This window comes from Chaetomium strumarium (genome assembly GCF_033439665.1).
Source record: "Chaetomium strumarium strain CBS 333.67 chromosome Unknown B0T15scaffold_1, whole genome shotgun sequence".
NCBI classification, from domain to species: Eukaryota; Fungi; Ascomycota; class Sordariomycetes; order Sordariales; family Chaetomiaceae; genus Chaetomium; species Chaetomium strumarium.
The window spans coordinates 6397796-6410041 of NW_026944429.1; the positions used below are offsets into that span (position 1 = coordinate 6397796).

Consider the following 12246-nt stretch of genomic DNA (forward strand, 5'->3'; position numbering starts at 1 on the left):
GGATGGTGCCTTACTACTGCGCCTCAGCAGGGGAAGGCTCAACACGCTGAGCCATCGGCTTTACCACCGCCTTCTGTCAATTTGAAGTGCTCAAAATATTGAGAACACATCCAAGAATCCCATAAGCAGCAACGGGTGAGATGCAGCATCTGCATCGTGGGAACTATGCAGTGGGGAACTATATAGGCATGACACATTTTCTCTGATTCTGGCAGCCCGCTTAGACGGGATCGGCTCAACCTTCGTCTTCAACCTCTTCCATGGTCACTTGGCGCGGGCCGCCCTCCTGAGAAGGCATATGGTTTGGCTGTGCTTGCAAAGTGGTCGCCTCCGGTGCCCGCAGATAACCGTCCTTCTCTAACTTGTCGGCTTCCTCTGGCTCTAGAAGACCGGCCCGCCCCTTGCTCTTTTCGATCTTCATCCGGACCGCCGTTGGCACAAACGCACTCACGGCTTCCTTCCGCAGGTCTCTGACAATGGGCTTGGCCTCGTAAACCGTCTTGGATTCGACGACGGGGGCAGCAGGCTTTTCTGGTTCTCCTTCTACGCTTCCCGGCGCTCTGTCCGCATTTCTCTTCGCTCTCCGCTTTGCATACCACTGGTCGAGGATCTCCTTTGGAATCGGCGGAGGTGTGTCTCGTGGCATGGGTATGCTCTTCACGTCCTCGGGAACGTCGCTATCGCTGCTCGATGCATCTTCGGCATCGCGCCGCCTCTTGCCCAACACGCCTTCGCCCCTCTGGCCTTGTCTCGGTGGGCCGCGTCCGAACTGCGGTGCCTTATCGCCTAGCGCCTCTCTTGCTTTCAATACCGCCTTCAGGTCCTTCTCGAGAGCCTCCAGCGCTTGTTCCTCGTGAGAAGTGAGCTTCCCCCCGCCCTGTTTTATCGCCTTAAGGTCGTCAATTTGCTGCTGTATTTTGGCGGGATTGCGTCTGGCGAGCTTCTCGTTCCTTCGGGCTTGCTGCTCCGCCTTGCCTACATGCGTACACAGTCAGCACGAGTTTAGATCTAGGCACGACATTAATGGGCCGCATCTCGGCGGGACGTACCCTTTTGATGGCCTTTGCTTTTTCAGCCTTGCGCTGGGCTTGCACCGGGTTGTAGTTCCGTTCTTTAGGCATCGTGGCCGACTACACGCGGCAATATGAAAAGCCTTGGATGAAGCGGTGAAAGGGTGGTTGTTGGCGCGAATTCGAATTCGACTAAAGTTGAGCTCTAGTACACGTATGTGATGAGGTCGGAAGCTTGCTGGAAATCTTGTCTTGTGTCCCCTCGGCACCTGCCAGAAATTAGAATCGCGCTTGCCTTCAGATGCCACTCAAGCTGCCTGGTGGCCCTGGTCACCAAGCCAAGCCTCAAGCGGTCTCGTTCCATGCAAGCCCGCTGGCTCCCGTGTTTCGTCGCAGCACAGGCCGAGCCCCACAACTCAGCTGGGCTGCTTCCCCGGCAACCTTGCATGTTGACGTCTTTACCCCGCCAATCACTGCAAGCAGCAAGACACCCGCGGCGCGGCACCATACTCATTTTAAGCACCCCTCTATCGCCGGCGCGTCTCTTCGCCTGCAGATGGTCAGAGACTGAACTTGCATCATCATCAACATTCTAAGGTATCCCGTTGGTGATCCCTCTTTTCGCAACTAACCTTCCCATCGGCCTGCAACAGGCGGAGGATTGGCACGAGCAGGAACAAGCGCATCCCATTTTCTTTTTCCTCGCAGATCGCTCGGGCACCATGGCGAGCTTCATGGCCAATCTATTCCCTGGCGGGAAGCAGGATAAGACCGACGTGCGCCCCTCCACTCCAGCTCGACACAACTTCATCACCCCTGCCACCACTCCACAAGGCAGCCCCAGCAAGAAGACAGTCCCTCCCGGCGCCAATGAGCTCCCTGTCGCTTTCCAGGGCATGAACCTGAAACCGCCCAGTGCGTTCGACACTCCGGTAAAGCTTAGCAGGCCACAGAGCGTGGTCGCGCCGTTATCGCCCGGCAAGAGCAACCTCAAGAATTTCGAGGAGGGCCCCGCGACGGTGGACGACAGCATTCTTCGCAAGGGGGCTGCGCGTACCGGCAGCCCAGTGAGGAATCAGGGCCAGGAAAACACTCCACCAACGCTTCCGAGGGACCCATTCACCGAGCCGACTTACCAACCCAGCCATGCCGCCATTTCGCGCCAAGAGTTGTATCAACCTAGGGAGCGGCCGTCGCCAACGGTCAAGCGATTCAACACGACGCGAGGCCTCAGCGCGGAAGAACGTGAGCTACTGCAGAAGCCCAACGTCAAGCGGCTGGTCAATGTTACCCAACTCTGTAAGTCGTCGACCAGAGAGTGTGGTATGCCTCCTAGTGCAACGCTCATTCTTTGATAGATTTCCTGGATTACTACTTTGATCTCCTTACCTATGTTGGGGCAAGGCAAAATCGTCTCAGTGCCTTCAAGGCGGAGTATCCACCGCCTCCCGAGACGGACGAGGAGACATATAATCAGATGTGGTCAAAGTACACCGGCCGAGAGCGCGCCAATCTCCGCAAGAGGCGGGTGAGGCTGCGGCACGCCGATTTCCAGATCCTCACGCAGGTCGGCCAAGGCGGCTACGGCCAGGTCTTCCTAGCCCAGAAAAAGGATACCAAGGAGGTGTGCGCGTTGAAGGTCATGAGCAAGAAGCTGCTGTTCAAGCTTGACGAAGTTCGGCACGTCTTGACGGAACGAGACATCCTGACGACGGCCAAGAGCGAGTGGCTGGTCCGCCTGCTGTACTCATTCCAGGACGACAAGAATATCTATCTTGCCATGGAGTATGTACCGGGAGGTGACTTCCGCACTCTGCTCAACAACACCGGCGTGCTGTCCAATCGGCACGCGCGCTTCTACATCGCCGAGATGTTCTGCGCCGTCGACGCTCTCCATCAGCTTGGCTACATTCATCGTGACCTCAAGCCCGAAAATTTCCTGGTTGACTCAACCGGCCACGTCAAGCTCACCGACTTTGGCCTGGCGGCTGGATTCCTGGCTCCCGCTAAGATTGAGTCGATGAGGATCCGCCTGGAGAAAGCGTCCGAGACAACGGTGCCATTCGGCAAGCCGATGGATCAGCGGACGGTTGCGGAACGCCGAGAGGGATACCGCACCATGCGGGAGAAGGACGTAAACTACGCTAAGTCGATTGTGGGTTCGCCGGACTACATGGCCCCGGAGGTGCTGAGGGGCGAGGAGTACGATTACACGGTTGATTACTGGAGTCTCGGCTGCATGCTCTTCGAGGCCCTGACGGGTTTCCCTCCGTTTGCAGGAGCAACCCCGGATGAGACATGGAGGAACCTGAACCATTGGCGGGACGTTCTGAAGCGGCCCGTGTGGGAAGACCCGAGCTACTTCCTCAGCAACCGAACTTGGAACTTCATCACAACGTAAGTTGCCACGCCTTCCTCCCATTGACATTGACGTTTGACGCAGAGTGTTGATGACCGTAGTTGTATCAACTCGAGGTCTAGGAGATTCTCGAACATCAAGGATATCTACAACCATCAGTATTTTGCCGAGGTGGATTGGGCAGTGCTGCGGGAGACCAAGCCCCCGTTTGTCCCCGAGCTGGACTCGGAGACGGACGCGGGCTACTTCGACGACTTCAGCAACGAGGCGGACATGGCCAAGTATAAGGAAGTGCACGAGAAGCAGCAGGCGCTCGAGAGCATGGCCGAGCGTGAGGACGAGATGAGCAAGAGCCTGTTTGTTGGGTTTACCTTCCGTCACCGGAAACCGGCTACCGATGAAGGCACCCCGCGCAAGCCGATTCCATTCGAGGGCGACGCCTTCGGTACTATGCTGTAGGGCCAGCAGCGGCCGCCCAGGAACATCTACCCGCGATCTAGTGGTACGTGGTGGACTGGGAAGTCGTATACCGAAGGATGTGTCAGGTGTTTTAGCTTGGTATGATGGTGGGACTTCTAATGGCATAGCGGGAACGGCGATACCAGGTTTTGGTCGGGTCATGGTGATCATGAGCTGTCTGCGATTCAGTTCTTATTCTCCTTCCCGTCTACCCAGCTCTTATGCCGACCATTGGTCGGCTGTTTTCGGTCTTATTGTTTGGGATGGCTCAGTTGCACGGACGGAAAGGAATAGATGAGTACGATGAGCACACGGTTCTTTTTGGTTGGCGGGGTCATGTTGACTGCCAGCACTTACAAATGGTCTTATTGGGTGTAGAACAGTTGTACTAGGCAGGCTATGATTTGATCGTCATTGCTTACTGACCTCATGTTATGTTTGTTGCTCCTTGCTCAGTCTGTGGTTTGTTTACATACGGATCCAACTCTTCGCGCCGCCGTCCTATGCAGTGACACAGTCGGGTGGGAACACAACGAATGAATCCGCCAATCAACGGGCGGGATCAAGGAGAGGCCTGCCCCGCCCTCGAACTTCAACGGCGTCGCGATGACAACTCAGGTCGGCGTATGCATCAATTCAGCGTGATCTAGGGGACTTTACTTTATATTGATCGAACCGACGGTGACTTGGTCCGTCAAAGAACACCCCCAAGTAGCGCATCCCGCCATCTTGTTCCTGTGTCGGAGAGACCATGGCAACACGCAACTTCGGCACAGGTACTGCACCACGACAGTCGATGGCTTCCTCGGGGGCCGTCGTGAAGGCCAGACAACTGGTGCGTTTTAATTCTTATGCTCGCTGATACTGTCCTCTTGTACTACATAAAAAAAATCCATGTCTGTCGGCTTGTTACCCCAGCAACCCGCATCTTTCGCTCCTCTCCCATGCCCGACCCGAGACGAAGAAGGCAGCCGAGAGCTCGTAGAACGCTAACGTTCAGGCTTGATCACCAGGCGCAGCTTCAATCACAACTGGCCCAGCTCTCCGCCAATCTAGCCGACACTGAGAACTTGTTGCGCATGACAAGCGTGCAGGCCGAGTCCATGCGAGGACTGGGGAGTTGGCACGCCGGGCTGTGAGTATGCCGTTACCGTCCTGCCGGCCTTTGCTCACTAGTACTAGCTTCATGGCTTCCAGCAAAGTCCTTGGGGAAGAATCTGTCCAGCAACAGCAAGGCAGCCAGACCTGACCCTTCTGGCGTAATTGGAAGCTATGGGTGAAGATCTACCACCGTTGCACCGGGATGAGCCGGGTCTTGGTGCGCTAAGGATGGCAATACCCGTCCACTAGAGTAGCGATAGCTCGGCGGTAGGATCGTTCTGGCACACGATTCCGTCTAGAGCCTGTTAACAAGAAGAAGATGATCCCATGGTTGCCGGCTCGTCACCAAACCCACGGTGACTCTAGCACTGGCTTCACCGGTGGCCCGGCATCAGCCAGGAGGACCAGGGCCGCTTGGTCGCTTGCTGGCCCATCCCTCGATGGCTCGGAATCAGAATCTAGTGGTTCAGGACACTGCTTGTCGATAAAAGTCCAAGCCGGGTATAGAAATGTCGGTTTCGACCGCGGCTCAGTGTATTGCGAATTGGAACCTTGTTGGCTTTTCGGATCTGAGCTCGAGTACGTGAGAACTGAAGACTTGATGTTTCGAGACGGCCTCAAGCCTTTTGGTTCTGTTCCCTCGGGCGACCTCCAACGTCCTCCGATTCTCTCGCCGTCTTCCGCTTTGGCCTCGCCGCAGTGACCGGATACCGCTTCTCCCGTCCACAGGTGTGGCACTTGCGAACAAGAACATCAGCCCATGGTTTTCTGGCCCCTTTGCTCCTATTCTCGATGGTTGATGTACAAGATGTGCCTTCATTGAGAACTGAGTCGCAGAACTTGCAAATGGTCTGCTTCACGGCCGGCTTGAGACGGATCCTTGTCTTCAGGGACACAGCGCGCAAGTCTGTTGCCAGCCGCCGGCTCATTGCCTCCAGCGGAGCCGACAGAGGCCCCGTATCCCCGGAGCCCGTAGATCGGTCAGGAACAGAGATAGTAGTGTCCGTAGCATTGGCACTGCTAGAGATAGTAGGCGGGCGCGCAATTGATGAGAGAGTAACGGCGGCCTGCTGAAGAAAAGAAATGCGCGAGTAGATGGCCCTGTTTTGCACACCCCCCCCAGATTTTCCTTTCGCCATGGAGGGATATGACTAGAAGGCAGAAGCCCCAATGATTCAGCTTAGACAGCTGTTATGGTGTGTACTAAGTAATATGCGCACTTTGCGCGCTTATTTGCGCGCTTCGGCGGGCGTTTGGCTAGTGCTTCTATTCTCAGTGCCCTGTCAGACTCAGTCGCCTGCAAGTTGGAAGCTAGGTGGCCCGTGCGTTACCGCCTCGCCACATCTGCCACCTGGCTGAGCCACAGCATTGTTTGTCCAGTCAAGTTTTGAGGCTGTGCTTTCTTTCTGACATGGGAGGTCGACCCTTTTATTTTCGCGTCCTCCCTCCATCGCTTGGGCCCTTCGCCTTCAACACAACCCATCACGATTCGCCATCCATCAATCGGCATTTCATCTACAGCGCGTAATTGCGACACTCGATCTTCGTTGACCTTTTATCCAGCGATAATCTCAGCTGGGAAATACGACATTAATCGCTCGCTTTCTACCGGTTCTCATTGTCGTCGCACTCGCGCCAAATCTCACCCAGCTGCAACATGTCGGCCGAAGAGGATCTCATCGATTACTCTGATGACGAGCTCAACAACGAGACCGCCGCTCCCGCAGCCAACGGAAAGAAGGGCGACGCTGCTGTCGCTGGACAAAATGTCGACAAGAAAGGCTCATATGTCGGCATCCACTCGACTGGTTTTCGCGACTTCCTCCTGAAACCGGAGCTTCTACGCGCCATCGCCGATTGCGGTTTCGAGCATCCGTCGGAGGGTTAGTCTTGACAAGTTTCATCCCCAGCTTATCGTTATTCCCTCTACCCCTCCCACGGGTCCGTCCATCTCGCAAGCAAAACAAGAAGAGCAAAGCTACGCAAAACAAGAACTGTCGGAAGCGGAGTTCGTTGTCGGTGCAGGCGTGCACAAGCGAATCATGGAAACTGGTCATTTCCACCTGCCAGCACATTGCCTGAGCTATCTTCCCCGAGGCGGATATGCTTTCGGGACACCACTGAGCTTCTGGCCGCAAGCACATGCAAGATCTTGCAGATGACGCTCGTCATCGTGCCTGGATTGACTGGCATTTTGGGAAGTGATGAGATCGGATGGGCTGCCTCGTAAGCTCCCATGCATCGAACTCATTGCAGGATTCTGTCATGGGACATGGTCCCTCGTCTCAATCTGCCATCGACTGTCTGAGACAGTCGGCGAAGGCTGGTGATGCTGCTGTGGTCGCACATCATCCGCTTCGCCTACATGTTGCTCTGCTGGTGCTGGAACAATCACGCATTGGGGAAGGGAGGCGAGCGACGGGGAGAGTTAGCTGAAGCCTTTTTGCTGCGACGATGGACGGACCTGGTTTTCTTCACGCCACGTCCGCCATACCCGTCACGTTTGCATACCCGATTCTAATACGGTCCCCGACTACAGTTCAGCAGACATGCATCCCTCAGGCTATGCTTGGTGGCGATATCATCTGCCAAGCGAAGTCCGGTCTCGGCAAGACGGCCGTCTTCGTTCTTACTACCCTGCAGCAAGTTGAGCCCGTTGCCGGAGAATGCTCCGTGCTGGTTATGTGCCACACTCGTGAGCTCGCTTTCCAGATTCGCAACGAGTACAACCGCTTCAGCAAGTACATGCCCGATATCAAGACCGGTGTGTTCTACGGTGGCACTCCCATCCAGAAGGATGCCGAGATTCTCAAGAACAAGGAAACACACCCTCACATTATTGTCGGCACCCCGGGTCGTCTCAACGCGCTTGTCCGTGACAAGCACCTACGACTTGGAAGCGTTCGCATGTTCGTGCTCGATGAGTGCGACAAGATGCTTGATCAGATCGGTAAGTCTTTTTGCGGCCTGCTGACCTTATCTAGCGTCGCTAATTCTCGTCCAGATATGCGTCGCGATGTCCAGGAAATCTTCCGCGCGACACCTCAGCAAAAGCAGGTCATGATGTTCTCGGCCACTCTCTCTGACGAGATCAAGCCGATCTGCCGGAAGTTTATGCAAAACCCCACAGAGCATTACGTCGACGAAGACACCAAGTTGACGCTGCACGGCCTGCAGCAGTATTATCTCGCCCTTGAGGAGAGGGAGAAGAACCGAAAGCTCAACGAGTTGCTCGACGAACTCCAGTTCAACCAGGTGATTATCTTCGTTAGGAGCACTCTTCGGGCCACCGAGCTTGACAAGCTCCTGCGCGAGTGCAACTTCCCGTCCATCGCTGTCCACTCTGGCGTCAGCCAGGAGGAGCGGTAGGTTCCATCTTCAAACTCCGTTGCGAATGGTAGGTTAATACTGACTCGTTGTGCAGGATTCGCCGGTACAAGGAGTTCAAGGAGTTCAACAAGCGCATCTGCGTTGCTACAGATGTCTTCGGCCGTGGTATCGATATCGAGCGGATCAACCTGGCTATCAACTACGATATGCCAGCGGATGCGGACTCGTACCTGCATCGTGTCGGCCGTGCCGGCCGTTTCGGTACTAAGGGTCTTGCTATCTCGTTTGTCACTACCGACCAGGACAAGGAGGTCCTGCAACAGATTGAGAAGCGCTTCGAGGTGGCTCTTCCGTACGTAACCCTTTCTAGAGTTGGTGGTCGCTTTGTCTCTGCTAACTTTTTACACAGTGAGTTTCCCAAGGAGGGCATTGATGCCTCCACATACATGGCTGCTTAGATCGAGAGGCTTGTGGCTTTTCAGGGTTGGCTTCTGGGCGTGGTTTTTGGCTTCTTCGTTCTGCGGTCGGGTTTTCGATGTTGACGTATTCTGGCCCCAACCGATGGGGCAGATCTGAGAGCGCAAACAAAAAATGTCATTCCTGCTGCGGGATGCGAACTCGGGTTATGTATCACTACATGCTTTCATACTGAGGAAAGATAAGATGTCTCTTTTGCAGCCTATGTGCATCTCGTGCCCAACATGTGTGTGCATTCTCATCAGAACGATGGTATAAGGGGATGGCGGTCTTCGAGTAGTTGCACATCTCCCTCCCTCCACAGTTTCCGGCCCATGGCTCTTTCTGACACACTTCGGTTGCCTGTCCGTGACATGAAGGTTTCATATGTCCAAGTTCACCACACAAGACCCGAATCTTTGTAACCTGGCTGCCAATATCAAGTGCGATTATTGTTACGTCGACCCTAACGTTATAATAGAGTCGTATTCCTCACACCCGGTGGCCAAAGACTCGGTAGCGTGTGATCAGAAGTGAGAAGCCGTGTCCGATGACAGGACTGTTGGGGCTGGTCTGCAGCGTAGCGTTCTGCACTCCTTGTCGGGTATTCTGACTGCCTACCCTTAACTACATTGCCCTACTACCTCTCTTATCTCCTGACGGCTTGGCTCTCTGCCTCCCCGCAGACCTCGTTTCGGGCTGCGCTCACCGTGGGTGGCAAAGTGGCACAGATTGCTCCGGCAAGGGGGGGAATGCGAGTATTGAACCGAAACGATCTTGGCCAACTCGCTAGCTCATCGACCACTCACTCACACCGAAGTAAAACGGGGCCAGCGGGGACGTCTGGCTCATTGTCTTCCCTTGTCTTGCTGACATAAGAATAAGCAGTCATTTCCTCCCTTTCCACTCATACCCGAGCTCGAAGGCGTCGTGTTGCTTACGGAAACCATCGTCTGGAGTACGATGTGGGACTGTATCTTAGTGATCACGGTGAGCGTAGTCGCCGCAGTGGAGGTCAGAAGGGGAAAAATCACGGTGAGCTTGATTCTCCAACGTGTAATCTTAGTGTAGTGTGAAGGACACTCTCGGAATAGCTACCAGTCATCAACTTGTCTGCTAGCCACCATCGCTCCGTCCTGTGTTAGTGGAGTTCAATGACAACTTGATTCACCTAGAGGCGCCTCGCACTGACTCGATTGTTGACGTCTTTCCACCCGAGGCCGGTGGGGTGGGATGGTGTGGGTTTTGTTGCTGCCTGCGATGCGCTAGGATCCTTCCATTGACCGTTCTGGAAGACCGCTCGGACCGGATGCGCTGCAAGAAGGAGGCTGTTGATGGCTTCATCGCCCTGCAGAGCGTCTAGCGCATATGTAAAAGCAATTCCCGCCGCGCTTTACAATATTAACGTTATTTTTGGCCCTGATTCTTCACGGAGCAGAGCGCGTCGGCGGTGCAACACTCGCCACAGTTAGCATCAACCGCCGAGGCTGAATAACCTGTGTCCCGATTCCCGAAGCTGCCGGCGCTGGAGAAGTGGCAACGGATGCATCTTCAATACGGAAGATTCTACCTACTCGGCTGTTCCGTCCGATGGGCTCCTCAGCGCGATCCTCCACCAAGAGGGAAGTGCTCTTGCCCTGATGTTACGTGGTACTCTGCCACAGGCTGCATTGGTAGTAAAGCAGGTATGGAGGTGAACGGTACTACCGATCGGGCGCTCCGCTGTTAGCTAGGTACCCTCTCTGTGTGAGTTGTCTCGCCGGCTGGGAGCCGCTCTTCAGCCCCGTCGAGCGTCATACGTACTCTATGCCACCAGCGAGCTGCGGGGTGAGTAGTTAATGTGCAGATTTGGGTCTGGACAGGGAGTTTCAGCTCCCATGCCCAGCTGATATTGATGAGTTAACAACATCGAAACGTGAATCTCCTCGCAAAGAGGCCCAGTCAGCTGACTTCTTCCAGCATTGTCCGTACCCACACCACGTCCTCCCTGGTTGGCGTAGGCTGTCGAAATATGTGGTCCGATATCGCCGGGTCGTACCTATACATGATGGTCGTAAAGCGGTCAATTTCGGGTTGACTCACCGTGTTGGACAGGACAGAAATTGAGCTGGCTGCACGCTGGCTCGGTGGATAGTTGGTTGGGCTTCACGAAAGTTCATGGGGATGCCATTGACGTCCTGTGGACTGAGGGCTCGAGGATTGTAAAGATTCGCCGGAGGGCCTGCGTGTGCCTTGGGTACACAGTAGTTCACCGGCACCTTGATGTTGGGTTGCTCTGCATTTCCAGGTTGTGCAAGGCGTCACGGAACTGGGTCCAACGCCAGTTCCGTTACGGACCTACGGTACAGGTAGGGAGGACGGTGGGCACCTTGATTGGGACAATTATCCGTTTTCGATCGGTCCCTGTTACGAAAAGTTCTCCGTGCTAACGGTTAACTGCTCTGTGGCAATAAACGTCAAGGCACTCTTCCTCTGCGCGTAAAAGGTGTATAGAACATTGGGGGTGTCTCAGGTGTCATGCAAAACCATGAATGGCTTCACAGACATGCATGCAATATTGCCTGGGCGCTTTAGAACTAACATATGGGGTATGAGAACCCAAGAATGGAAGCTGAAGTACATACGTTCCCGTTCTGACAACGCTATTAACTTCCGGGGGTTGTGATCCTAACTGGAGATAATACTCAGTTGAAGTGTCACAATCATTAAACGGGAGCCGGGAGCCGAGATGGTTTCACTCCCGTACAGCCCTGATGCGAGACAGAGGAGCGCTGAAGCGCTCGGCTGTGCGAGGGAAGCACAGGCTGCACAGCCCGCCGCCCGAAGCATTGCGGGGAAGCCGCGCAGCTCTGGACACACAACACGATCTACATCAACTCATGAAATGGGCATCACCATGGCTCACATGGCCAGGCGCAAAGTACCGAGTACGGGTTAGTGTGCGGCCATTACGGAGTACTAGAGCTCGAAAATAGGGAGAAGGGAGGCCATCTTCTGCCCCTTGCATCTCGGCACCTGCCAGCGCATGACGTCGAGAACCGAATATCGTGGCGGTCAAAGCAAGGGATACCTAAAGAGTTCTGCCAGTGACGGGATGTTGAGCCCGATATCAGATGCTCAACGCTCAAGTCCAGTGTACATCGGAGGAGCTGCATTCATAATGATAAGCCAGTGGCCAACCCTGCGGCTTCGGCGTGGTTGGTCGTAGGCAAAGTTCAAACCCTTCTTTCGAGTTACGGCTTTGACATCACGACTCTTATGCGGTGACTTATAGCCCATAAGATGGAAGTCGCGGTATACGAGCAAGACTGAGTGATGAAGGACGATGTGACCAGGCGGGCACACATGAGATGAGTTCGTGATAGAAGGCATGGAAAAGTTTTCCGGCCAGCCTCCCTGGGAGTGAGGTGGCGCAAATTACACTACTAGACTCCCAATCGGGCTGTGGCGAGCCAATGCTCGCCATCTCCGAGACCACCAGCCTGCTAACCGTTAACGCCAGGGTGGCTCGGGGTTCCAAGCCCATCAGCG

The 12246-nt window shown here is 55.0% G+C and overlaps 5 protein-coding genes across 5 annotated transcripts; 2 read left to right on the forward strand and 3 right to left on the reverse strand.

Moving 5' to 3' along the window:
- Positions 1 to 235: 235 nt before the first annotated feature.
- B0T15DRAFT_507908 (WW domain binding protein 11-domain-containing protein) lies at positions 236 to 1121 on the reverse strand (the record flags this gene model as incomplete). The annotated part of the gene is made up of 2 exons (XM_062867678.1): positions 236 to 970; positions 1050 to 1121. The coding sequence occupies 2 exons, from the start codon at positions 1119 to 1121 to the stop codon at positions 236 to 238; spliced, it is 807 nt and encodes a 268-aa protein (XP_062727117.1).
- A 353-nt stretch (positions 1122 to 1474) lies between these two features.
- On the forward strand, positions 1475 to 3939 carry B0T15DRAFT_71665 (kinase-like domain-containing protein). The gene is made up of 3 exons (XM_062871239.1): positions 1475 to 2309; positions 2369 to 3407; positions 3471 to 3939. Exons 1-3 carry the CDS (start codon positions 1733 to 1735, stop codon positions 3826 to 3828), a joined length of 1974 nt encoding a protein of 657 aa, XP_062727118.1. The 5' UTR covers positions 1475 to 1732; the 3' UTR covers positions 3829 to 3939.
- Positions 3940 to 5118: 1179 nt separating this feature from the next.
- On the reverse strand, positions 5119 to 6184 carry B0T15DRAFT_71693 (RNAse P Rpr2/Rpp21/SNM1 subunit domain-containing protein). Its single transcript, XM_062871240.1, has one exon. The coding sequence runs from the start codon at positions 6066 to 6068 to the stop codon at positions 5547 to 5549; it is 522 nt and encodes a 173-aa protein (XP_062727119.1). The 5' UTR covers positions 6069 to 6184; the 3' UTR covers positions 5119 to 5546.
- A 402-nt stretch (positions 6185 to 6586) lies between these two features.
- Positions 6587 to 8717, forward strand: B0T15DRAFT_507910 (P-loop containing nucleoside triphosphate hydrolase protein; the record flags this gene model as incomplete). Its single annotated transcript, XM_062867679.1, has 5 exons — positions 6587 to 6812; positions 7469 to 7879; positions 7934 to 8294; positions 8354 to 8611; positions 8669 to 8717. 5 exons carry the CDS (start codon positions 6587 to 6589, stop codon positions 8715 to 8717), a joined length of 1305 nt encoding a protein of 434 aa, XP_062727120.1.
- A 1191-nt stretch (positions 8718 to 9908) lies between these two features.
- B0T15DRAFT_571726 (uncharacterized protein) lies at positions 9909 to 11544 on the reverse strand (the record flags this gene model as incomplete). Its single annotated transcript, XM_062870868.1, has 8 exons — positions 9909 to 10106; positions 10290 to 10418; positions 10519 to 10535; positions 10687 to 10753; positions 10798 to 10990; positions 11057 to 11118; positions 11340 to 11386; positions 11416 to 11544. Coding segments are annotated over 8 exons (840 nt in total), but the record flags the coding sequence as incomplete, so codon positions are not given.
- Between the last annotated feature and the right edge of the window lie 702 nt (positions 11545 to 12246).

What these genes read in the sequence shown, in the direction of transcription:
- B0T15DRAFT_71665 (XM_062871239.1), top strand. Translation starts at nt 1,733, where the DNA reads ATGGCGAGCTTCATGGCCAATCTATTCCCTGGCGGGAAGCAGGATAAG. An exon ending in GGTCAATGTTACCCAACTCT is followed by an intron (nt 2,310 to 2,368) that starts GTAAGTCGTCGA and finishes ATTCTTTGATAG; the next exon opens with ATTTCCTGGATTACTACTTT. An exon ending in ACTTGGAACTTCATCACAAC is followed by an intron (nt 3,408 to 3,470) that starts GTAAGTTGCCAC and finishes TGATGACCGTAG; the next exon opens with TTGTATCAACTCGAGGTCTA.
- B0T15DRAFT_71693 (XM_062871240.1), bottom strand. Translation starts at nt 6,068, where the DNA reads ATGGCGAAAGGAAAATCTGGGGGGGGTGTGCAAAACAGGGCCATCTAC.